The 27,251-nt window shown below is 33.3% G+C and overlaps 1 protein-coding gene and 1 pseudogene across 1 annotated transcript; both read left to right on the top strand.

Annotated features, from left to right (window-relative positions):
* LOC124822463 (pectinesterase 2-like) overlaps positions 1 to 27,251 on the top strand; it is a 39,839-nt pseudogene that overhangs the window by 4,522 nt on the left and 8,066 nt on the right.
* On the top strand, positions 13,449 to 16,565 carry LOC148196406 (uncharacterized). The gene is made up of 3 exons (XM_088094860.1): positions 13,449 to 13,565; positions 14,448 to 14,818; positions 15,244 to 16,565. Exons 1-3 carry the CDS (start codon positions 13,453 to 13,455, stop codon positions 16,281 to 16,283), a joined length of 1,524 nt encoding a protein of 507 aa, XP_087950986.1. The 5' UTR covers positions 13,449 to 13,452; the 3' UTR covers positions 16,284 to 16,565.

The raw sequence follows: 27,251 nt of genomic DNA, 5'->3' as shown, positions 1-27,251 counted from the left end.
AAAAATTTCAGGTTAATTTTCCTGATTGAACTCGTGGTGAGTCAGGTTGGCTCATCAACCCACCTAATTTAATTTAATTTAATTATTTATTATTTTATGTTTCAATATTATTAGTTAGCATTTTTTTTATTATATTGTAGATGAGCATAAAAAAAGATGTTTCTAGACTCTAATATTATAAATGGAGGAGTGATACAAAAATTATTAATATTAAAAATTTATTTGTTCGTCTTTTGTGTTTGTTTTTGGATTACGCTTCGATTGTATGATATTTTTTTTATTATTTTGAATTGTATTTGGAGTTTAACATTATTTTAGAGTGAAATTTATTTAAATTTGAATTAAAAAAATTATATCTTTTTTTAATTTTAAAAACAAATTATAATTAAGTAAGTCAGTGAGTCAACCCGTTTAACCCACCAATATATGGTGGGTTTGAATTTTTTTAGCTCGCTAATAAGTCAGCTGAGTTAGGTTGGTTCACTAAGTGACCAACCTATGGTGGGTCGAGTCGGGATAACCGTTTTGACAGCTCTATGTGAGAAATATACATTTTTAAATAATTAAGTATTTATAATAGTTTTTTACTTAAGAATCAACTTCGTGTATAGTTTAATTATTAGTTATTGTAAAAATGAAAACTTTTTGCATTGATATATGTAAAATAAATCAACCTAATTTATAATATTACAGTTCAATGACAAAATATTATTTAATTTATAATAAGTTTATGGTTAAAAGTACAGTTTAGTAATAAAATAGTTCACTAAATTTAACAGCAATGTATTATTATAATACTTTTTATACATAAAAAAACTAAAAAACATATTTAGTTTTTAAAAGAATAAATTAATATTATTTTACTTAGATTAAATAAGACCAAATTGATTTATATTGATATTATTTTTCTTAAAATATATTTTAATTAGAGTTGTAATCTGTTTACAATTTAATTGTATAATTTAAAGATTAATATACTATGCAATAAATCACATTAACTATATTTTATGGCTTAATACCTCTTTTTATCCCTCTTTATAAGGGAAATGTTCAAGTTCGTCCTACCTTTTTTAAAAAGTTCAATGTGTCCCAAGTTGTGAAAAAAGTGTCCAATTAAATCCTTTTTGGTCACGGCGTTAAATATTTAACGATCCAGCTGACAGCATGGAGTGATCTGTGCAACGTGGCTGTTTAGGTTTATAACGTGGTTGCATAAGGGATAAACTTGTGATTTTCATTAAAGTCCACATCAGGTTCATCTTCCACCTCCACCAATCGTGAATTTAGGGTTTCTTCCCTCCACTCCTTTGTCCACCACGACACTCAGAGTCATGTGTCGCCGTCTCCTTCTTCCTCCCCCTCTCCCTCTCCTCCCCACAAAACCCACCAGCTTTCCAAGCACGCCTCTCCCTCCCACTCTGATTCCGCCAGCTCCCACCTCCATTTCCATCCAACTCCGATGATCTCTCTCCAAAATCTTATTTCCCTGGTTATTCCATAGCAAGATCATATTAAATGATAAAGATTAGTGTTTCGTGTTTAATGGAATGGAGATAAAGCATTTTCTTTCATGGAATTGATTGAACTTGGGATTGTAGTTGGTAAATGAATCTTATATGATATGTTAACTCTGTTTTGTTTCTGTTCTTTTTTTGATTTTGTTTCACCGGTCTTTATCCCCGTTAAAGACCTTGCCAACTACAACAATCTCTCCATTGAGGCGTGGCTCTAAGAACGTAGATCCTGATGCTGTATCAGTTTGTTGCCCACAATGTATGCAGAACTGCGAGCGAGAAGTAGCACAAATGTTGAAAGAAACTAAGAAATCAGATATTGAACTCAAATCAGAGGCAAGAAGAAAATCAGGTACTGTTTGTGGGTCCTGACAGAATTGGCAAGAAGAAAATCCTCACTACAAATGGTTTGCCAGAGGACCTCAGGTACCTCTCCAAGGATGTGAGAGAAGAAACCCTAAATTCAGGATTGGTGGAGGTGGAAGAAGAAGATGATGTGTCAACAAATTTTTTTTTTTTAAATTCAAAATTGACACGTCACCATGCCACGTAAGAGAAAAAATGAACAGCTCATCAAGTTTAGTCCAGAGGAGCAGTTTCATCGTTAGATATTTAACGCCGTGACCAAAAAGGATTTAATTGTACACTTTTTTCACAAGTTGGGACCACATTGAACTTTTTAAAAAAGGTAGGACGGACTTGAACATTACCCCTTAAAGAGGGACCAAAAGAGATATTAAGCCATATTTTATTCTAAATATTAAGTATTGTCTGCATATAATCTCTTACAATCAAAATAGTTTATTACTAAACGAGACTGATTCAACATAATATAATAAATTACAAAAACAGAAGATATTTTAAAATTAGTGCCATTGAGAAAAAACTTTATGATGTGATTAAATGTAACATCCCAAAATACAGTAATTACCATAATCCAGAATTTATTACAATTAACAGTGAATCAACGCAGTCTTTCCATTAATAAAACGAGTTCAAAAGCCGAACGGCTTGAATACAGAAATAACGTGCACGAAACGGAAACAGGGTGATTCTAGAACGAACGGTTTTACAAAATAATGAACCGAACGTTAAAATAAAAACTAATCATCTACACTCCTATCATTAACGAGCGCTTTAGGGCTCGGCCTTGACTTCCACCTCGATAAGATTTTCTTCTTCGATGACGTCTTCCAGAGTGGCCTCGCCTTCTGCTCACATCCACACGGATGATCATTGCAAGACAGGACGAACGTACATGGACAATTTGACAACACAAGGAAAAACGAAAGGGTAAGCTTATATAATTTAATTCATAAAATCAACACATACATTTTGTCATTTCAATTCACACATACAGCCAGTCACTTAACATAGAATAACATAGAAATATTTATATATATATATATAAGACAGACCGTCCGGACTGTATGAATCTGTGTAGTTACAAGCGTCCTTGCACCCGAGTGGTGTAGTAACTGGGATACACCAAACAGCTGCCACTCGAGGTCAGTCCGTTCTTACGTCGCCCATGTTAACTTATGGACTAAGGACCTCCTGCCGTTCCCATGCATGACATACTTCCTCTACATGAAGATAGTACTCACGGAACATCAGGATGGACAACGAGTCTTAACTTATCCACAGTCATACTCTACCAAATTTAATATTAACATATCTGAGACGTTCCTCCTTAGAACGCTCGTCCAAATTCCATAATCATATAATCATTTAATATAGTGTTCACACTGAAATTTCTTGTAAATTATCCTCATTCTCATCTTTAGATTTAAGAGTATAAAAAAACGAACGTTCCGTCCTTTGAAGAATTAGGACGAACGTCCAAATAAGGCACTGGATGGACGAACGTGACTATCTATTTGGTCAGTTAAATGAACTGACTCAATTGAAGGTGTACTGATACTTAGAAAAATTTCATAATAAAGATCTTGGACCAGATTTAATATAAGAAGGATGATCAATAATACTTAGAAATTTTCTTTGAAGAAGTTTGCATATGAAGGACCGATACTAGTATTTGAACGAACGTAAGAAGATGAATATTTTAATACTTGAACGAACGCTATTTTTATCAAATGGTTATTCAACATTACGAGCGCTTGGTATGAGACCGAGCCTCGTTTATGACGAACGCTTGGTATAAGACCGAGCGCTATTTAGGACGAACGCTTGGTATAAGACCGAGCGCTATTTAGGACGAACGCTTGGTATAAGACCGAGCGCTATTTAGGACGAACGCTTGGTATAAGACCGAGCGCTACTTATTTCAGTATTATTTAATTTAAGGTGTACGACATCTCTATGCTGAGCCGAACGCTCAAACATAGTAATTCGAAATAGGACGCTCGTTCTGAAACCGAATTCTTCCCAAATGAAAGAATTCTACTCTAAGTCTTTTTAGGGAAACCGAACGGTATAAGACCGTACGATAACGAGCGTAATTTATCATAGGGAGTAGATTTACGTTTCATATTGTTCTTCTATCTTAACTTGATATTTCTCATACAATTCATACTTTATAGTTTCATATCAATATAAATTTCCAGACTTTATACGAATCACATTAATCATACATAATCATACGTATCAAACATGATCATACATAACAGCCAACATATACTCTATTCATTCAGTTCACCATTAATCATACATTTATGCCCAGACACATACATTCATCCGTTCATCAACAGGCATGCATTACCATCAATCATACCACAAAAAAAATATGAATTAAATACATAAGCTTCCCTTACCTGGATAGCAGTGTACTCCCAAAAAGCAAGATTTAGTGCTTCCTCTAACAACTTCCTACCCTCAGGTTTCGCTCAACAGTTTCCACTTAATCTAAAACACCAGAAATCGGAATAACTCAGACCTAGAACCCATGCATGCAACCAGAACTAGGGTTCGCATGAAACCAAAAGGACGAAAGCTTAGCAATGAGGACTTACCAGTTCCGTTCCAAATTCTGTTCGGATCAGAATGACGCTCACGTCTCCAGGAACGTTTCTACGGTTCTGAAACGTGATCGGAGAAGAAGGTGATGAGTTACAGTAGAGAGAAGTTGGGAGGTTCTAGAGAGAGAAGTTGGAGAAAATGAAAGGTTTGGTTCTGAGGAAGAAGAAGAGTGCGTGCAGGTGAGAGATTTTCCAAAAATCCAGATTTTGTTAATCCCACATTCGTTCGAACGAACGTCTCCCAAGTCGACACCTGCACACCCACTTCTGAACTGGAAGCTTCTCTCGCGACAGGTGGCGTGTGTGCATGCGGTGCAAAGTGCGTTTTTAATGTTTCAGAGAAGTGACGTGGTGCGTTTTTCAGTGCAGAAGTGGTTTCAATTACCCTGAGCAGTGACGTGGCGTGCGTATTAATGGTGATGTGACAGGAAATTCGCAGAGTTAATTTTCTGGGTCTCACAGTAAATATCCAAATTAGTACACAAAACATGAGAATAATGATGCATAGATTTGCATAAATTTTCATAGATATATATATATATATATATATATATATATATATATATATATATATATATTGCATCATAATTATGTTGGAATGTTAATTCTTCTAACTAGTAAAATACCCTTTTCAACAATGTTCTTCCTGTTTTTCCAAAATGGCCAATGACTTCCCTTTTAACACTTCATCTTTTCTTCTAATCACTCTGATAAACTTCAACCAATGTTCAATAATTCTAACTTATCACTCTCTTTTGGCCACTGTTTTATGAGAGATAAAGTGATAATCTTTTGAAAAAGTTTGATGAATTGCGAGATGGTTTTGTTGGTAACAATGAGAATGGTTAAAAGTTAAGCATATAAAAGAGAGATTTTTAATTTAGCAATGATTGAGAGGAAAATATATGTAAAATTTTGTTTTCTCAGAAAAATTATATCTTCACTACCATTTAACAATAGTAATGGAAACTTTTTAATAGTAAAAATAGTTGACATTGGATTGTGAATGAAAAAGAAAAAAAATCACAATCTTTTTTTTAATTAAAAATTTGTAGTTATAAAGAGGTTTTGATTCTTATCAATAGATTATATATATATATATATATATATATATATATATATATATATATATATATATGACGAGGTATTGGTGATAAAAAGGAGGTTGAATGATATATTCATAAAAAGAAGTAATATGTAAATATTGATTGAAAAATTATATTTTGCGATGTAATGTCCAAATTGTAAAATCTACGAAGAAATTTGTTACGACAACCGGCAGGACTAATACAAAAGTTTCATTATCATCTCTATCTGCGTAATAAAAATTCATTTTATCTTTATTCTTAAATTAAGTGGGTATATACTTTTTGTTACATAATTTCTATGGATAAAAGGTATATTCATATATCTATATCCATGTTTTTACTTTTCCAAATATCAATTACATCATTTTTATAAAAAAAAGTAAAAATAAAAATCACAACAAAAAATGATATGTAACATCCCAAAAATACACCTATAAACTATACTTAAGGGTCTTTACATTTACAATAAAATAGAACAGTTATAGTAAATAAAGTTAACTTACAGTTATCCTAAAATAATTATAAATTAAAACTTTACAGAAACCTATACTAATACAAATCATAAAAAAACAGATCGATCGGTCATACAAGAGATGTATCAACCGAACGGTCCTACAACAGTATATTACACGAACGGTCCTATACTAAACGTAAAAACAAATACAAGACCAAACGATCTTATTCTTAGCAGAAAAACCCTCCTCTCCTGCCAGCGCATGCTCCAGAATATCTTCTGCACACCCTGCTCACACCCAAAGGGTGATCATTGCAATGATAAGGACGACCGAACGGACCACATGACAAGACAGAAAAATAAGGGTAAACTAGTGTAATTTATATAACTATGTAAACATTCATTTCATACAAACACATAAAACAATCATACTTCTACAGAAATCACACCAACATATTATAACCGACCACTTTCACTTTGACTGTCCGGACTGTATGAATTATGTAGCTACGACGTTCTTGCACTCGTGGAAAGGTAATCTAGAAAATCATCAGAATTACCATAGCTGGAAACCCAAGCAGCCACATGAGGTTAGCCTTTCATCCCTCACTGTAGCTAGAAACCCAGGTCTACACATGAGTTTAGTCTGATAGTTGGAACCCCAAGCTATACGCAACCAGGCCTCCTGTTATTCTCACCATATGCGCCACCATTCTCTACTTGAGACTCGGTGACCATTAGAATGTCAGGATGAACGATAGCTTAGTCTGATCATATTCATACTTTACAATTCCATAACCATTTCTGAGATATTCCTCCTTGGAACACTCGTTCATATCCATATAGTACAAATCACATCATACTTCTTTATATCAATATTATTCCATTCATATCACATTTTAAATACCATAACTCATTAACAACATATTTCCTCATCCATAACACCTTTAAATAACTTCAAACCGAACAATAAAACAACATCACCATTGAGCACAACTGACTCAGAAATATCAACACTTATTATGAATAAAATCTGACGATAGAACACCCCCATATGCGAACAGGACCGTACGGGATATTGTTTCCTTATGGTGAACATGACCGAACGGTCATGTAAAGAATGAAACTCAAACATGAGCCGAACGCTATTAGCTTGATCAGAGTACTATTGAATTAGACCTAACACTTATTGATTAATACTGACCACTAGTAGACCATACCGAACACTATTATCTTAGACAAATCACTATAGGCTTGAGCCAAACACTGAGGACTTATGTCAAACGTTATAACTTGGCTAAACACTTTAGTTGAACCAAATACTTATTGTGAGACAGAACATTTCTCGTTATTCATAAGCTATAACCGAACGATATTTAATAGACATAACCCAAAAGAATTGACTGAATACTATAGAACATCTATAATTAGACATAACCTAATACTAAAGCCCATAACCAAAAGCTAAGAGCTTAGACCGAATACTACAAGCTTAGTTCAAACCCTCTTAGTTTCAATTTCAATTACATAATTTGGTAATATGATGAGACCGAGTACTTAGTTCACCATTGAGCATTACTGAAACCGAGTGCTGGCCGAGCACTATCGAGACCGAGTACTGGCATCTAGCCGAGCACTACCGAGACCGAGTGTTGGCATCTGGCTGAGCACTACCGAGACCTAGTGTTGGCATCTGGCCGAGCACTACCGAGACCGAGTAATGGCATCTGGCCAAGCACTACCAAGACTGAGTGGTCACTAATAGTTACAATATATGACAGATCAAACATTATATTAAATTAAAAATCAACACTAGACCGAGCGGTCATTAATTAAGAATCCACAATAGTAGAACTCAGTTAAGACCGAGCACTAGAGAAAAGTCGAACGGTCAATTAAAGACCTTCAGCAAACTACAAAGTTTTGTAGAATAACTGCAGAATTATGATCACCCCAAACCTTACCAATTTCACTCGGCCATTGAACCATATCATATAGAAACTCCAAACCTCATGAACATAGCATATAGTAGTCTACACCCAAACTCATCGAACATCAAACAATTCAACTTCACATACATGCAACATCACCAAACAACAGTTTCATACATCAAAACTAAGTAATTAAGTTAGCTAGCTTCCCTTACCTCTTAACCGAACCGAACAGGTCTACCACTTCAGAAATTTGCTCCTAATGCTAGAAAATCTCAAGAACCTATAGTTCTCCAATTTGCTATAACAGACCAACCCAAATACCAGAAAAGTGATTAGAAATAAGAAGAAGAAGCTGATGAACACATGCAACCAGAAACTTGGCTTGCATGTGCCCAAAAATAGAATTTCTAAGAAGAGGATGAACTTACCAACTTTAAGTTTGATTTTGATCAGTGGAAAACAATGATCTTGACTCCTAGTTAGCTTAAACAGTGGTTGGTTGAAGAAAAGATTGAAAGGGGATAAAGAATTTCTAGAGAGAAGGAGGAGAAAAGGTATAGGCTTGAGTTTTAGAGAGATGCATATTTTTTAGAAAATGAGATGAGTTGTGGTTTGGGAAATTCTATAAAATGCTCACTCTCTTGTTTTTGAGACATTTGTCACTCCCTTCGAGATGTCATTTTCAGGGTTTGACATGATATTATCAAAATATTCAATATTAAAATAATATATTTTCTTTTTTTCAGGGTATCAAATATTAAAAAAAAATATTATAATTATATAAATATTAAATTAGAGTATGAAATAATAACTACAAAGTTAAAAAAAAAATTATAAATACTAAACACTTACACAACTAATATTCCATAATAATCAAAACATTTATTAATTTTGCAAATGATAAATGATAAGTGTTTCACTTTGATTCGATCAACCTAGACATAAAAAAGAAAAAGTAAAATTAAATATGATATGATAAATAAAATTGAAAAATTTAATTACTAGAATATAATATACCTTTATCATTAGATATTTTAAGAATTATGGATATTTTAAGTTACCTAATAAATTATGGATATTTTAAGTTACCTAATAAATTATGGATATTTTAGTAGTTTAAAGAGGTATGAGAATGGGGATGAATATTGGGATGAGAACAAAGAGATTCATACATACTCATCTTCCTCACCATACCCAATTTAAAAATCAGGTACCCACATTCATTCATATATCCAATTAGTGCAGAGATTCCCAGTATAAAAGAAATGTGTTAGGATAATATCCACCAGAACAAGGTTATTTGTCATCTTTAGATGATACCATGTTTAACAAAGATTGAAAGTCTATCTACACTGTGTTTACTTTTTTATGATAATACCGAGTAACAAAATTATTATTGTTGTTATTATTAAATATAAATATTTTTTATAATGTTATCGTAAGAAGCTTTTATTTATTTTATAGATAACTTTTAATTAAAAATGATTTCTTTTTTAAAAAAACAATCAAATAAAAAAAAGTTTATTTTGAGTTATGGTGTCTCCTTGGTGGTGAAAATGTGGAAGAGTTGGTGTAAAAGTTCAACTATCTAAGCCTGAAGTTGTGGAGACTTCATTAGTGTAGTCATTTGACTACGACTAGTGAATTCCTTAAAATGGTTAAGGAAAGATAATCAAACAATCTTAGTTGAGACTTACCATGAAAGTGTTAGGTAATGATTAAGTTAACAATTTCAAGATTGATGGAAGATAAAGTTCCCAGGTTTAAGGGAGTAGTTAGTAGGTTTGCAAGTGATGAGTTAAACCAAGATGTTGTTGAGGGATGGTTACATGTTAGTGAATTAGAAAGTGAAGATGGTATCATAATTAGTTTTGTTGTTGCAAAAATTGAAAGTTCTAGTTTGGAAGTGGGATCACATTATTATGAACTTTGTTATCCATTGGCTTAAGTCAGTAAGAGAGACATGATGTTATAGGGTTGTTATGGATAGGTTGACCAAGAGTGTTTATTTCTTGTTAGTGTGCTAGAAGTTATATATGATTAAGTTGGTTGAGTTGTGCATCAGGATATTGTAAGGTGGTGCAAAGTGCTAATTAGCATGTTTACGATAGAGACCCAAGGTTATATTTAAATTTTGACAAATCCCATAAGAAGAAATGATGAACAGTTTGGAGATGAGTATCATTTACGGACTAATGGTAAACAAAAAGGATTATTCAAACTATAGAGTTGAGGTTGAGTAATTGTCCTTAGAAGCGATGGCTAGGCCAATTTATACTCTTGAGCATTGTATTAAATAGCACAAAGGCATAATTTAAGTCTAATAAGTGTGTTGGGGTACAATAGGTTAGATGAATCTTGATGGGTGTTATATGACGAAATAAGGATATTATGTCCTTATCTCTTACCTAATAAGTGAATTTTTTAGATTGATTTTTTTTGTTTGGGATAATATAAACCCTATAAACGCACCCCTCCTCTTCTATCATTCTCTCTTTCCCTTTCTCTACCCCCACCCTCTTGGCCCCATTCTCTCTAGTTTTTCCTCTCTTCACCTTAACACGACAACACCTTAGAGGAGAAGAGATCCATCTCTTTCAAATTTTATTCCACCCATCATTGTACAACCACATGTCGGGGGAGATCTTCATCCTTTCCAAATTTTCTTTTACCATAGAACAAGTCAATCTCTTAAACTTAGGGTTTTGTTTAAGGCCAACTATTTTTTAGGTAAGGAAAGTTAGTCGTAACCTTTTCATGTTTGATTCCATTATTTGAAATGATGAATTTGAGATGGGTTGTTGTGGTTTTAAACTGATGATGTTCATGATTTTGGTTAAGATGGATTTATCTATTTGTTTGGGGTTATTGCTTGGGGGAACTAGTTTTGGGTTTCTATTGATACAACATTTGGACAACACCACAAGATCATCGGGCGCCATCTGAAAATTTAAGTCAGAGAGCCTAGAGGTCCATGGCATCGAGTGCCACTTTTGAACCATCGGGCGCTCTTAAGACAGTGAGTTCCATGAGGTTTTAGCTACCCCTATTTTTCTGGTTCAAGTCATCTCTGAAAAATTAAGATTTTTTCTTCGTTAATCGTTGGAGGAGCTAAAACATTGACAAATTGTTCTAGACACATGAATATTCACTTTGACTGTTTAAATTTTAAGTTGGATGTTTGTAGTTAAAGCAATTGTTAGTGTAAGATTCCCAAAATTTAAGTTATTGACATCTTTGACATTTGTTGCTTATTTGGTGCATAACGTTTTCCATAGTTACCCAATTAGGTTTTAATTTGAATGTAAGAACATAAGTTTTCGAGTTTTGTGGAAGTTGTAGTTTTATTTTATTTTATTTTAAATCTCCAACGATTTTTTTGCACATGTGATGTTACGTTATTGTGTAATATACTTAAGATGGTGTGACATGAAAAGTAATGTATGCATGTTGATGTATTGTGAATCATGAATATGTTTGAATTTACGATATCTTTGTTTGTTATGGTGTGATGATTTAAGATTGCATGAGACTATGTTATATTCATGACATGTGATGAATGAGTTATGTGTCATAGGTTGTTCTATGACTATTTCTTGTGATAGTGTTTACCCATTTGGTAATGTTTATTGAGAATTATATTGAATGTAGTTTCCATAATGATGTAAGGGAATGTACAAATTGAAATGATTGGTGCTAAGAGATGTGTTCTATGGAACTATGATATTGTTATAAGTATGAAAGTGGAGGAATGGAGTGGAATGAGAAAAGATTTGAATTGTATGCTTGTTTAGGGTTTTAGTTTCTAAGAAAGAAGTACAAATCCTTGTTAGTTTAGTGTTATGGATTGACCAGAGATACGTGTTGGGCATAAGTCATTTTATACTAGTATTAGACTTACAAACTCACATAGAGTGTTCTAGTTTAGGTGGTAAGAGTTGAACGAGGTTCTTATAGCAGGATTAGGGGTGAGACTTCTCGTCGGGCGATGCCATAAGTTAACTTACCATATCAAGAGGAATTTGATCGGTTTGTTAGACCAAGTGGAGCCAGAAGTGTTGCTGCAATACATTACAAGGTTTTATGATAAATGTAAGGCTTCTTAGGTCCAAGTTAATGAATAAATTTGGATTTGAGTCTAGATTTAATATAATTGTTTTGTTATGAACCGATGCAAAAAGACCTGATTTATTATCTTGGTTGCTATGAATTGAGGCAAAAGATCTCCTCTTTTGTCTTGGTTCAGAACCGAGAACCGAAACAAAAAATAAACTATCTTTTTTTGCTTCAACGGGATATACTTTGGTTCGTTAATTGCTCTGTATAAACGAAAATAACCATTGTCATTTTCCTTTATTACACTAGTGAATATAATACTTAGTTTTAAGTATTACTTTGTTAAACCTAATAAATTATTTTTTACTAATTAAAATATTAAAATTCTACTGATAAAGTTACTTATAAGAGTTGATTTACTTATTTTCTCCTTATAAAGTTTTTTTTTTAAATTGTAACTGGTCTATTTACTCTTGATATACATCTTTTAACTTTTAAGTAGAGTGGTAATCCGAAGATAAATAAATAATATTAAAGGACACAAGAGAGCTATTTTTACCACTAGAGGAGCATTTAAAAAGTTATGAAAAATAACCGTATTTTAGAAAATATTTTGAAAAATACCCTAGGAATTAGTTATGCTTTAAAACTCGGATGGTTATTGAAAAGAATAAATTTTTTAAAGTAACTTTTTGTTTTTAATTCTTCTTTAAAATAAGTAATATTTGTCTTTTGAAATATAATTTCTGTTTGAAGTTCTATATGATTTCAATTTGTTTAAAAATTAAACTCTAATTTTAAAATACAATTTGATTATTTTTTCAAAAATTAAAAAAATAAGTTATATAATAAAGATTTTTTAGTAAAGGGAAAATTAAAGATGTACTTTAAAATATGACTCCGTCTTTATTATTCATGTTGATAAATGATTTCTTCTTAGGAATATCAGTGTTTGGAATCACTTATTCTTCTTATGATTTTTTAAAATTCATAATTAAAAATAAAATACAGCTGGAAGTAAATAAATGCCACATGATGTGATGAGTAATGAAAAGATAGAATATAAATAATTTATAGGATAAGTTTGAGGAACCACAGTCAAAATAAAATCTTTGACCAATTAAAATCCTAGGAAATGATATTTGAAAATCAAAAGTTTTGTAAGGTATTATTATTTTCACATTTAATAAATTTTTATAGACACCTTATATTTATTATTTTATTCTTTAATCTCCTTTTCTCATTATAAATTTAAAAATGATCAATTTTTAATACCTAAAATACTTAAAATGAGTTGTAACCTCCTGTGTAAAAAAGATATTCTTTTCGTATGTTTTGAATTTTTGTGAAGGATTAAAAATCTTTGTAAGAAAACATGTAGGTTAATTAATAAAAAATGAAACTGTGAGGTGGACCCATTTTGCAGGAATGTTACCAAATATATATCATCACAGGCACACAGTATTGGTTGCAATTCAGTCATCCCTTGTGACCCTTCCATCTTCCTCCATGGCTCCATCAAACCCTTCCATTCCTATCTGGTAAGTTTTCACCTTTTTCTTCTTACTTTTTGTTCTTCATTTTTGTTCTCTGATGTTTGTTAATGTTCCATTTTTTTCTTCTTGTTTAAAAAAATATCAACTTTTTTTTTTGGTTAACAAAACCTGCTGATCATTTACAATATCAATGTGATTTGGACAAAACAGTAATCTAGTTTGTCAGGAAACCAAGAAGGGGTTTTTCTGAGGCTTTTGACCATGTTGATTATGGCTTGGTTGTTATCAATTTATTTGTGTTCTACTGAGATCTTGTGAAGATCTTAAACCTTACCCTTTAAGGCTTAAATGTTACCCATGTTTGAAGATATGTCTGCTTCTACATGTAAAAATGTTGATTATTGAAAACTTTCTTGTTTTAAGTCTCGTGTAAATGTTGTTGAACTTGTTAAAAGATATTTCCACTAGACTTTTGTATGAAAAAAGTGTTTGGTTTTAAACATCATAGTTTAAGTTGATCACAGTGACACTGTACATACCCCTTGTTCACTGGCTCCACTCTTCTAATTCTCAGAAGATGCTGCATGACACAAGAAAGTGATGAGACAATGTTGTGCCTACCAATTAACTGCTGAAAACTCTTGATTTGTTTTGCATATTACATCTCTCTCATTGTGGGCTTTCAACATTTTATTTTGTCTTGTTGGAGTTTGAAAAGCTATTCTTTCACCTTTTTTTAACTGTGAGGCCATGGTTAATATATTTAGCTTAATTCCTAAGTGCTGAATGAAGTAAGCAACAATTTTCTACCTTTGTATACACGCAGTATTTTGTGATAATCTCTGCATTAGTTGGCTGAAATTTGAAAAAAGGCAGTGAGTGTATGGTTATTCATTCTTCAGTTGACGCTGTCTTGTGTTATTGCAGTTACCAGGATGAAAAGGAGAATGGTTCTCCAATTGCAAGCAATTCTTGTGACGATAAAACCTTTGATCTTCAACCAGTGTCACCTAATTCTTCTGGTGAAGGTTTGCCGTATGCACCTGAAGGGTGGCCAAATCCTGGTGATATATGGGGCTGGAAAGTGTTGAGCAGGACAAACAAGGCTGGATATTTTCTAGATAGGCACCTTTATCCGCCAAAATCTCTTCAGATTCCTTCTAACAAGAGACATAGCTTGAGAACCAAGCCTGATATTGAGAGATACATCGAATCAAATTTTCCTAGCATGAGCATTGAAGCATTCTTTGATTTGTTTAGCTGGCAGATACCCTCTACTGGGAAAACTCCCACAAAAGGTTTGCTGCATATTACGGTTTTGCAATTTTCTTTTCAACCTGGTGTTTATATTCTCTTCCATTTTTCCTGCATAAAAGACCTACCTGTCTTGGCTTACTTGGTCTCCTGTTGATGACATTGTGTAATACTAGATTAATAGGATGACATGTTAGTGATGATTTCCATTTCTGATTATTTCCTCTGTTTATTTTTTATGTGTGGTGGTGGGTCGGTTGTCTTTCTGAATTGCTTGCAAAGTGAAGGTGACGAGATGAACATTTTAGTCCTAAAATGAGCAAGTCAAGTCAAGTTTGTGAAATAAGTTGGGATACTCTTATATATGCTACTGAAGAACTTCACTTTTAGCTCAGATTCTAGCAACTTATGTTTCCTTTCTTCATTGTATATGTTTCTGATTAAATGATGTATATATGACCTTTTCTAGCTGTACAATCTACGCCCATTACCCCTGCACTGAAGGCAGTGGAGATTGAAGAAGATACCACAGAAGAGATTAGCAGCACCCATAGGAAGTTAAAACGTAGAACACAAATCCGCTGTCAATCATCTAGGAAATCTTCCAGACTAGGTGCTCGTGTAGGTCGTCAGTCTTTAGCCCCTGATCAAGATGCAAATGACATTCTTAATTTATGCATTCTGGACGATGAAGTGGTGAAAACTGACACAACTGAGATTTTTTATGGCAATATGGATTGTGAAAAAGGATCTGGCATGGAGATATGTGGGGAGAAGAAGTATCCCATTGTGACCACTGTTTTAGAGAATTTTGAGGACTATCTTGATAACTTGGAGGACATGCTTGTTATGCCTCATTCTCAGAGTTCATCAGATCATGTGGCTCCTTCCACCAAAACTATGGATGATCAAACGATAGAGTGCTGCAAGAAGAAGCTTTCTACCCTTCTTGCTGGAGACTTCTCTTCTTTGGTTTCTTGTAACCATGCTGTGATAGAAGTTGCAATGCTTGCATCACAAATCTGCAAAGATGATACCCTCAGTGCTGATCAGATAGCAAAGTTAAAATTGGTGGAAGAAATTCCCTTAGCTAGTGTGGCTTTCCATGAGGCCAGTGAGAACGTAGAAAAGGCAGACAAATTCTTGGGTGACTTGGAGGCCAAGAAATGCAAAGTTATGAGTCTAAAAAGTGGCTACAAAGACAAAGTAGCTCAGTTGCAGTCTGAAATGGAAAAGAACACTTCTGCAATCCAAGAAATTGATGATCAAATTCAGAAGCTTCAATCAAAACGAAAGGAGATATGTGATGCGTTAGAAATCTTGCAAGAGCATAAAGTTGAGCTGACTTCTGGGGAATCAAGTGTTGCCAACTCAATTCTAAAACTTGTTGGGGAGATTCAGCAAGGATTATCTGAAAAATCAAAATGGGAGCTGAAGAAAACCATTTCTGTTCAGAGTGTAGCTGAGATACAAGAGAAGTTCATCACTTTAAGAGGATTAACATTTTAATCAAACTCTTTTACTTGTTCTCATCCGGTATAAGAACTTTTAGATAGCCAGCTGACAATTATCTATCTATATTTCTAAGTAATGAGTCTAAGTCTATGTAAGTTGAGTCATATTATGGGACCTTAGATTGTGACAATCACTGAACTACTGTTAGAATGTGACAAATTAACTGATTTGCAATCTCCTTTGTTTTGTTTCTAAATCCCATATTATCTCAAGGAGAACTTTTTCTTGTATTCAAAACAACTTCTCTCTTTTGTCTTAAGAAAAACACTTAAAATATACTGTGGAAAGTCATAAAAACTTAGTTTCAAAGGATATTTTTATTTCCTTATCTCAAGAGAGATAGAGGAGATTATTAGAAATAGGATAATGACACTTGAACAATCATTTTTGACAACATTTAGACACGCGCACACGTGTCAAAATCTGAGTGGTCCATTTTCATTTAATTTTTCCAACTGGACCACTCAGATTTTGACACGTGTGCGCGTGTCTAAATGTTGTCAAAAATGGTTGTTCAAGTATCATTTTCCTTAGAAATAACTTTGTGTATTTGATTTAGAAGTGACATAATTGGAATATTTGTGAAACCTGTTTGATTATAGTAAAGCTCTTAAAGAATTTCTTATAAGATAATTGGACGTTGTTTATTAGATTGAGTAAACTAGAATAAAAAGATAAGTTTCTGTTCTATTTCTATTATACATTTATCTTGCAAAAATGTTTGATATGTTGGTGTTTTTAACACAATTCTTTCCAATTAACATTAATATACTCTTTTTTATGGAAGCTATTTAGTATTGTTTTGAATTGAATATAGATCAAAACATGTATTAGAGTTATTTCTCAACCAAATTTAATTAAAGTTTTTTCAACGAATATTGACAAAACTATTTTTCAATTGATGTTAGCTATGATTTTTTAATCGACAACAATAATTTTCTTTTTATGTAAGGAAAAGTTCTTGTAGAACCCTGGAAAATTAATCCTGATAAACACCTTGTCAAATCAATATTTATGAAGGGAAAACCCCTCTGCAGTGCATTAAAAATGCACATGCACTCCCTCTGTCACAATGCCAAGTGTCACCGAAATAGAATGGGAATCAGTAATGGGGATACAGGTATCGACAGGGGAGACGCACGATCGTGCGGATGTGGGAAGGAACAAAATGAACTTTTCTGGAAAACCCTTCCTCTCCCTTCTGCACTCATCTTCTTCCCTTCAATCTCAGACCCCATTTTTCTCCAACTTCTCTCTAAAACTTCTTCATCTTCTCTCTAAGATAACTCACCATCAACATCTCTGCTTCCATTTCAGAAACCATAGGATCGTTCACGGTGTCGTGAGCTTTCAATTGAACCGAACACGTTAGGATTTTGTGACTGGTAAGTTCTCGTCCCTGAACGATTCTCCCCTTTCGTTTCTGCGAACCAATTTCTGGTTGCATGCATGAGTTATAGGTCTTAACTGTATATGATTTTGGTATCTTAGATTAAGTGAAGATTGTGGAGTGATTCTTTGGGTAGAAAACTGTGAGAGAACGAGTGAAAACCCTAGCATTTGGAAGTGCACTACTGAACCAGGTAAGGGAAGCTTTAGTAATTTAATTTAATACTTGTTTGATGTGTATGAAAGCAATGAAGTGTACTGGATGTCTGAAATGCATGAAATATTTGATGTTTAAGTATGCATGAACGAGCATGGTTGCACTGGATGTATATGATGAATATTGTTTGAACTGTATGCTGAGAATGAAACGTATGATTTGGAATATGATTAAATTTCTGTATGGTTTGGGATGATAATATGAATTTTGTAATGTATGAGATTTATGGTGGAGAGAAATTATAAGTTATGAATCGTATAAAAACTGTAAAGTTATTGTAAATGAAAAATCTGGAAAATATCATATTCTCTGCTTGATAATGTACGCTCGTCATCGAACGGTCTTATACCGTTCGGTTTCCCTTGAAAAGGACTTAGAATAAGAATTCTTTCATTCGGAAAGGATCCTGATGAAGAGCGAGCGTCCTTTGAGTGAAGGGTTAGGTTTGAGCGTTCGGCTCAGCCTAGCGTGTCCAACGATTGAAATAAATTGAAGTGTATTTAGTAACGCTCGGTTTTATATTCCAGCGTTCGTCATAGGTAGCGCTTAGTCTTATACTGAGCGTTCGTCCAAATGAGCTCTCGGTCTTAGATTGAGCGTTCGTCCTGGTTAGCGTTCGGTCTAATACCGAACGTTCGTTCTAAATGAGTGTTCGTTCTATTTAGTGCTCGGTCATTTACCTAGCGTTCGTCCAAAGCAGTGTTCGGTTTTATAACTGAACGCTCGTCCTTATCATTGATTCCTAAGCGAACGTAAATAGCGTTCGTTCAAATTATTAATTGACGTTCGGTCATTGACTGGCAGTGTTGTCTTCTGAATCAAATTATACTTTGTTGTTTATCTAAATAATTGTGTAATGTATTTATCCTTGTGATTCAACCTGGAGTCTTTATACTTAAAATTTCTCTAAGTATTACTCAGATCTTTTGGAATCAAGTCATTTAACTTATTTAAATACTCTTAACGTCCGTTATGGGACAAGGGTTCGTTTCTTTTGTTCAGAAACGTGTAGTCAATGTACTGCAATACGTTCGTCCTTATTTATTAAAGGATGAACGTTCGTTATTTTATGGAAGTGGAACAAAGAATGAAAATGTGAATAATAGAAATGGTTAAGATGTGCGAACGTTATTTTAAGTGAAATATTGAAAGTGGAATTTGAACGAACGTTCCAAGGAGGAACGTCTATATGATCTGAATGTGTTAAGTTATCTAGTATGACCATGGTAAAGCTGCTGATGGCTGTTCATCCTGATATTCCGTGAGTGCTCGTCCTCATGTAGAGGGGAGTAGGTCATGCGTGGGAATGGCAGGAGGCCCTAGTCCTATTGAGTACTTTGGACTGATAGGGTTAACCTCGGGTGGCAGCTGATGGACGGTTCCAGTTACTACATCACCCGGGTGCACGAACGCCTGTAGATACATGGCTTCATACAGTCCGGACAGTCTTTCTTGTGAGAGTTTGAATGAGTTATTATATGCTTGGATATATATATTGCTATATGAATTGTATGATTGATTGTATATGTTAAAATATGTTGATTGTATGAATTAAATTACCTAAGCTTACCCTTGCAATTTCCTTGTGTTGTCTACTGGTTATGTACGTCCGTCTTGTCAATGCAATGATCATCCGTGTGGATGTGAGCAGATGGGGAGGCGTCACTTGAAGAGATGCTAGAAGAAGAAAATTTGGAGGACGCTAACCTTGTTGAAGTAGAGATTAAGGCCGAGCCTTAGCGCGCTCGTTAAGTTTTAGTATTTGGTGTATCTGTATAGCGATTTTGGGGACGTTCGGTTATTTATTTTGTAAAATCGTTCGTCCTGAATCTTGTATATTTTGGAAGATTTTACTGAACCTGGTATCCGTTTAGCGTTCGGCTTTAATAGCTGATTTTAGTTAAGACTGCACTGTTTAACTCTGTAAATGTGATTAGTTCTAATTAATGGTGATTACTATTTATTGGGATGTTACAGTTCTTAAGTTGACATTGATATAAATTATTTTCTAGTTGACATTATTGATATTAATCAATATATATAATAATTATTTTGTGATTAATATTTGTGAGATTTTTCAACAGATTAAACTATTTTTCTTTCTGTGCTAATTAATTTTTTTCATTTATAATAATAATAATTTGGTGATAATTGAAATATTTTATCCAAACACATTAAAACTAAAATTTATTATTTTTTTTATAAAAATAGAATTTAAATATTTATAATTTAAATCTATTATCCTTTAAATAGAAGTTTTCTTAAAATAAAATGATTATTTTATTAATTTTATCTTTTAAATAATTGTTTTTTCAAAATTTAACTATTCTTTTAATGTGATCATATTTTAAACTTAATCGTTTTTTTCATCATAAAACTATCTATAAAATAAATAAAAATTATTTATGATAAAATTATAAATTTATTTATACTTAATTTTATAATAATAATAATAATAATTTTGTTATTTTTTATCAAGCACATATATTTTTAATACTTTTACAATAAATACAATTCAAATTCAGTATATTTTATTTTTTTTATGAAAATTTGTAAATTTATAAAAACAAAATATTCAAAAAGATATTTTAAAACAATCAAACTTAGTATATTTAAAATTTTCAAAAATGCTAAAATTTTCTCTACAAACATAAACTAAATAAATTTAATTAAAACGATCATAAGCATGCAAATCAACAAATCTTTCTTAAGCCAAAATAACAAGGTTGTTTCATATGCACTTTCAAACATTTCGTCATGCACTCTCAAAATCCAAAAATAGTCTTAGGTTACACTTTCATCATTAAATTTTAAAATTCAATAAAAGAAAATTTTTTTATCAGATTTCGAAATCCAATAAAAAAATTTCAAAAACTTTGTCGGATCTTGAAATTCGATGAAGAAAATGAAAATTTCTACCTAAGCTTTCGAAATCTGATGAAGAAAATAAAAAATCCTTCATCAGATTTCGACATCTGATGAAGAAAAAATCTTTTATCAGATTTTAAAATCTGATGAAACACAAAAAGTAAGATGTAGAATTTTTTGAATTACAGAAGACAATCTTAGAATTTTTAAACATTTTAGAGGTACAAGATGAAATGATTGAGGGTGAAACAACCGAATAACATATGTTCCTCGAAAGCTCTTATTAGCCAAGTTATTTATTGACACTTGAAACCCTCTTCCATTAGTAAAACACCATGTGCACTTCACTACAAATTACTTCACAATTAATCCATCAATGCATACACTACAAAAATCTGTAATTTTTCTAGGGGTTATCTTTAGCATTACCGGGGGTTTTAACCTCTCTGGAAAATATGTTTCCCACGGTTGCAAAAATCACTGGGAAAACAGCGTCACAAAATTACTAGCGATTTTCGAAAAAATCGCTCCTATTTCTAGGGGTTTTTGGAAAACCGATGGAACTAACCGGGGTTATGCTGAACCGCTCCTATTTCCAAGGGTTTTCTGGTAAACTGCCAGAACTAACCGAGGTTTTGCTGAACTGCCCCTATTTCCAAGGGTTTTCTAGAAAATCGCTGGAACTAACTAGGGTTCTACCAAACCGCCGGAAGTAATTGCGTTCGAAAGAAATTCCCCTATTTGTAGAGGTTTTATCCAAAATCGCCGGAAATGCATCCAGAATATAGGCAACCAAATGATATAATCTAAAATTGAATATTATTATATAAAGTAAATCAACATATATTATTAAAGACAAAGATGTTCAATACTATAAAAATTAAAAACAACGATGTTCAATACTAAAAATTAAAGACAAAGATATCTATGGTTGTTCTTCTTCGTTACATCCATCATTTGACACACTTCCTTTTTTAGATAGCTACAATATAACATAATAGTTAGTCGATTATATATTTGAAAAAAGATCATACAAATAAATTTATCAATTATTACCGATGATGGTTGAAGTGTAGCAAGCTGGGATGACAATTGGCCTAGATAATTTTGCAGCAATAATGATATCATTATCTTCATTTCATTGACTTGTGCTGTCAATGAAGATACCTGTAACAAATGAAATTATTTAAAAAGTAAGAAAATGATATCTAAGAAGTTAGTCATAAAAATAAACCAAGTAATTGATAAAATATTCATTAACCTGAGTTTCTAATTCAACATTAGAATCATAAGCTGGAGATGATCCCCTATGAGAACAAGCATGGACTCCAAAGATTTTCTACATCATTATTAGTTTAACCTGAATGTATTTATGTTTTAATATAATTTTCATTCAAAATATACGTTTATGGATTATTATGGACTGTTATGGCTGTAAATATATATGAAAGTCTATTTCTGTAGTTGGGAATATAGTAGAAACATACCTCATTTAAAAAAAAAACTCGGTTAAGGTCATACCCAATGCAGAAAGGCTGGCGGACTGAAAGAAAAAACAAAAATGAGCTTTACTGCCTGGGTTAGGGTTACAACCGAGGCAATAGAAGGGGACTTTATGCCTTGGTAACCGAGGCAGTATGTCCTACGAAAAAAAATAAAAAAAATCAAAACATCTACTGCTTTGGTTAAGGATGACCCGAGGCAGTTTCTCACCCTTTTATGCCTCGGTTCGCATTCAAGACAAAAAGTAATAGACTTATTGCTTCACTTAGATATGCCTCGGTTCGGGAACCACTGCCTAAGGACAAAAATAACCGCTGTCGTTTCTCCTGACTGCACTAGTGAAATGCTCACAAATTCTTTTCACACTTACATTACAATCACCATACTTCTGACAGTAAAATTCTTTATATAAATGGTTTTTTCTTCCACAAAAGTTAAAAAGAAATAATGACAGACACATATTTATATTTATTTAACATATATTATAAAAATAAAATGGCTTAATTACCTACTTAGTCCCCATGTTAGGAGGTAATTTTCTGTTTAGTATCCGGTTTTAAAAATGTAGGCATTTGGTACCTATGTTTTGAAATTTGTATCAATTCAATCCTATCCAGTTAACGGCGTTATAATTGATGCGAGAAATTAAGGACCTTAATGATAGCCTGGGTGGAATAGCTATCAAATGTTTGAATGCATCTTCATTAACGTCCTTAATTTCTCGCATCAATTATAATGCCGTTAACTGGATAGGATTGAATTGATACAAATTTCAAAACATAGGTACCAAATGCCTACATTTTTAAAACCGGGTACTAAACAGAAAATTACCTCCTAACATGGGGACTAAGTAGGTAATTAAGCCAAATAAAATCATCACAAAAAAAAGTGAACTTTTGAATTTAAAAAAAAGTAAAAAATAAAAAATAATCTCAAATGAATGTAAATATTATTTCTGTAAACAAAATTTAGGAACCCTTTTGAAATGTTTAGAAAATTACTGGTGATAAATATTTATATTTATTTAACATATATTACGAAAGTAAAATAATTATAAAAAACAATTTTTTTATATTTTTAATAGAAAAAAAGTAAAAATAATATCAAAGAAATGTAAATATTTGTAGGTATGAAAGTATCATTTTTCTTTCTAGTATTTATAAGAAAAACATACACATATAATATATAATATATATATATATATATATATATATATATATAATTTATATTCTAATTTTTCCAATAATAATCAGACTTACGAGGTGCACATCATCCACTGATAATAGTTCTTCTCGCTGTCGTTGTTAAGATATTGCAAACCTATGTGCCAATCTTTGTAGAATGTCGATTATAACGACCATGTCCAAAACTGTTAGCCACCTTTCATAAAAGACAGCACGTAACAAAACGAACCGTTTTATTTGGCTGCTAAAATATTTTGAAGTCAAACACTATTGGAAGATTAAAGTCAACATCTGAATATATAAGCCATATTTTTTGTTCTAATCATTGTGCTAACAACTTCGATGTTGATATATTCTGGATAAAACTAACGTGCTTTGTGTATTTAATTACTATTAATTAATTAGTTCTAGCAAAAGAACATACAGGCATGGCCATGGAGAAGCAAAAAGCTACAAGCAAAGGTAAAAGAAAATGAAGAAATCAAAGTTGAACCACACCATGGCTGGAACGTGTACCTTAGAATTTCAACATTACCCTTTTAACTTTTCTCTATATAAAGACATAAGATTAAGACATAAGACACATTCCACCTACGTTCAATCAAATTAATATCATTCATTAAGTTGGTATTATTGTTGCTAAAGCCATAGCAGGTTGATTAACCAGAAGCTATGGCAAGTTGTTAGTATTTTAAGGTTGTGAAAGGAATAGTTGATGGGATAGAAAAAATGTAGAGATAGTTGAATGTAGAAGTAGTAGTTGGAAGAAGTGTTGTAGTTGTCTTTGTTGTTGTAAATGCTGGCTCATACAAATGGTAGATATTGGCTTCTCACAAATGGTAGACTTCATGGGTATTTATAGACCCATAGATTATTCTAGAACATTTTAGCCACAACTTATGTGGAATGTTCTAGATTTTTACCTATGTAGAATATTCTTGATTTTTTTTCCTATCTTAGACTTTTCTACAATATTCTAGAACTTGTGTTACATTTCTTTTCTTTTATCTAAGGAGCTTCTATATTCTTCTAGAAATTGCATTATACTTTAATACTATTCCTTAATGCAAATTCGGTAACTCCAAGCATTGTGCACAGTAGTTCAAATCTTGGTCGTGGTAATGCCTTTGTAAATATATCTGCAATTTGGTCTTCTGTTGGGTAGTACTCGAGTCGTATTTGTTTAGTTGTCTCTTCATCTCGAATGAAGTGATATTTAATGGCTATGTGTTTTGTTCTTTGATGATGGACTGGATTTTTTGCTATTGCTATTGCCGATTTGTTGTCGCAGTAGATAATAGTTGGTCCAGCTTGTGGTTCATCCATTTCTTCAAGTATTCTTCGTAGCCATATTGCTTGACTTGTGGTTTCAGCAGCTGCTACATACTCTACTTCTGTTGTTGATTGTGCCACGGTTGCTTGCTTCTTTGATGCCCAAGATAAAATACCCGATCCTAATGAGAAAGCATATCCTGACGTACTTTTCATGTCGTCCATTGATCCTGCCCAATCACTATCTGTGTAGCCAATCATCCTTGAGTTAGTCATGGTTTTGTACCATATACCAAACTCCTTTGTGCCTTATAGATATCTTAAAATTATTTTTCCTACTCCATAATGAATCTGACTTGGCTTTTGCATGAATCTTGATAGAAGACTTGTAGCATACATAATATCTGGTCGTGTGGTTGTGAAATACAGGAGACTTCCAATTAAACTCCTGTAGCACGATGCATCTGCCTCTTGTGCTCCATCATCTTTTTGTAGTTTCTCGTTTACCACTAGCGGAGTAGTGACAGGTTTACAACCATTCATCTTGAACTTCTTTAATAGAGCTTCAATATATTTCATTTGAGAGATAAATATACCTTCCTTTTCTTGTTTCACCTTGATGAGTCACCATTTTTCACTATAAACTTAGCTTTCCACACCATATTTTGTTAGTGAATTGTGTTTAATTTTTCATTTTTATCTCATTTTCACTATTTGGGCTCAATTTCAAGACTAATTCTTATTTTAATTAATTTGAACTATTCGGGCTTAATTATTTCAATCATTTTGTGCAGGACAATCATTGTTGAAAGGTTGAGAAAGAATCTGCTGAAGATGATCGAACGGTCTGCTACTTGACCGAACGGTCTTCTAAAGGCTTGACCGAACGGTCTTGGAAGCTGCATAAGAGTCTTGACCGAACGGTCTTCTAAAGGCTTGACCGAACGGTCTTGGAAGCTACATAAGAGTCTTAACAACGGTCCGACAAAGTGTGCCAGACCGAGCGGTCTATTGAGGTCTACACCGAATGAGCAGCTATCTCCTGAGCACTGTTGAATATAATGGTCAAGCACCATGAACCGAACGGTCTTGGAGTGCATGACAGAACGATCTGTTGTAAGCCTGCACTGGATGGCCGAGCATGGAACGGTTTATGGAGCATTGACCGAACGGTCTAATGAAGACATGACCAAATGGTATGTTGAGAACCTGCAATGAATGGCCGAGCACGGGAATGGTTTTGTAGTGACCGAACGGTGAGCTAGAGCCTGAACCGAATGGACGAGCACCATAGAACCGAACGGTCTCAACAATTGCTCTTGACCGAACGGTCTTGTAAATACTGCACTGCACACCATCACCTGAGCCTGTAGAGAATTGCTGAATGACCGAGCGGTCTGAGCCTTCAGCACTGAACGATCAGATGCAGTAACCAGAGGAACTTAGCACAGTGTTGGAAGCACATTCTAGGACTTCAAAAGGGTGGCCACGTCGAACTTTAGGGCTTTTTAGGCCCAATTTTTAGGTCATTTCTGTAGGACAACCCACTAGAAGGGCAGTTTTGTCTTTTGGGGTCTATATACCCCAAAATCACCTTCAGTTTACGGAAGTCTCCCACCCGCCATTCACGTTCTCTGTTCTTGGGAACATCTTCTTCCTCCTCCCCCTTTGGGGAGGTTTAGGTTTTGTTTACGTTATTTTTCAATGAATGTATGAACTCATTTTAATTAAATTGCTTTTGTGTTTCAGTTTCTGATCTTCCATTTCCATTTACAGCACTTGCATTTACATTCTCTCATTTTAGATTCTAGCTTCAGATATTCCGTTTTCATTACAACACTTTTGAATCCATGTTCTATGTTGTTTTCCATTTGATTTTTGTATTCTAGCTTTCATTTTCGTTGTGCATTTCCATTCATATTTAATGTTCATTTCTAGTACTGTTGCGCCTTAGGTTTCTCTCCGCGTTTCTGTAATTTCATTTTTGCGTTTCTGCATTCTGTAACATTTTGTTTCAATAATTTTAATATTGTTCGGTCATACACTTCTGTGTAGGACCGTTCGGTCTATTCGTGTTGGTTATAAACGACCGTTCGATCTCCTTGTCAGGACCGTTCGGCCTAGGAACATAGCCGTTCGGTCTCTAACACGCTTGCTGTTAGAACCGTTCGGCCTTTTGAATAGGACCGTTCGGCTCTGTGAAGAACACCGTTCGGCTTTTTCTGCATTCAATTGTTTAGTTTTCAATCTCATTTCCATTGTCTTGCTTTATTACCGTTCGACTTGTCTTGTTTATTTCCTTTAGCTTGTATGCTTTTACATTGTAATATCGTTCGGTCTGTTAGAGACCGAATGACCCCCTTCATCTTTTGCTTACGTTACCGTTCAACTTTTGTGTTTTGCTCATTTCTATTTCGTTGATTTAGAGATCGTTCGGTCTCAATGTTAAGACCGTTCGGTCTACTGTAAGACCGTTCAGTATTTATGTTTTGCAGATTTCTATCATTGCTTTTAATTATGTTTAGTTGT

Source organism: Vigna umbellata, chromosome 7 (assembly GCF_029865625.1).
Source record: "Vigna umbellata cultivar VRB3 chromosome 7, Vumbellata_1.0, whole genome shotgun sequence".
Taxonomy (NCBI): domain Eukaryota; kingdom Viridiplantae; phylum Streptophyta; class Magnoliopsida; order Fabales; family Fabaceae; genus Vigna; species Vigna umbellata.
This window is presented reverse-complemented; position numbering and strand designations above follow the sequence as displayed.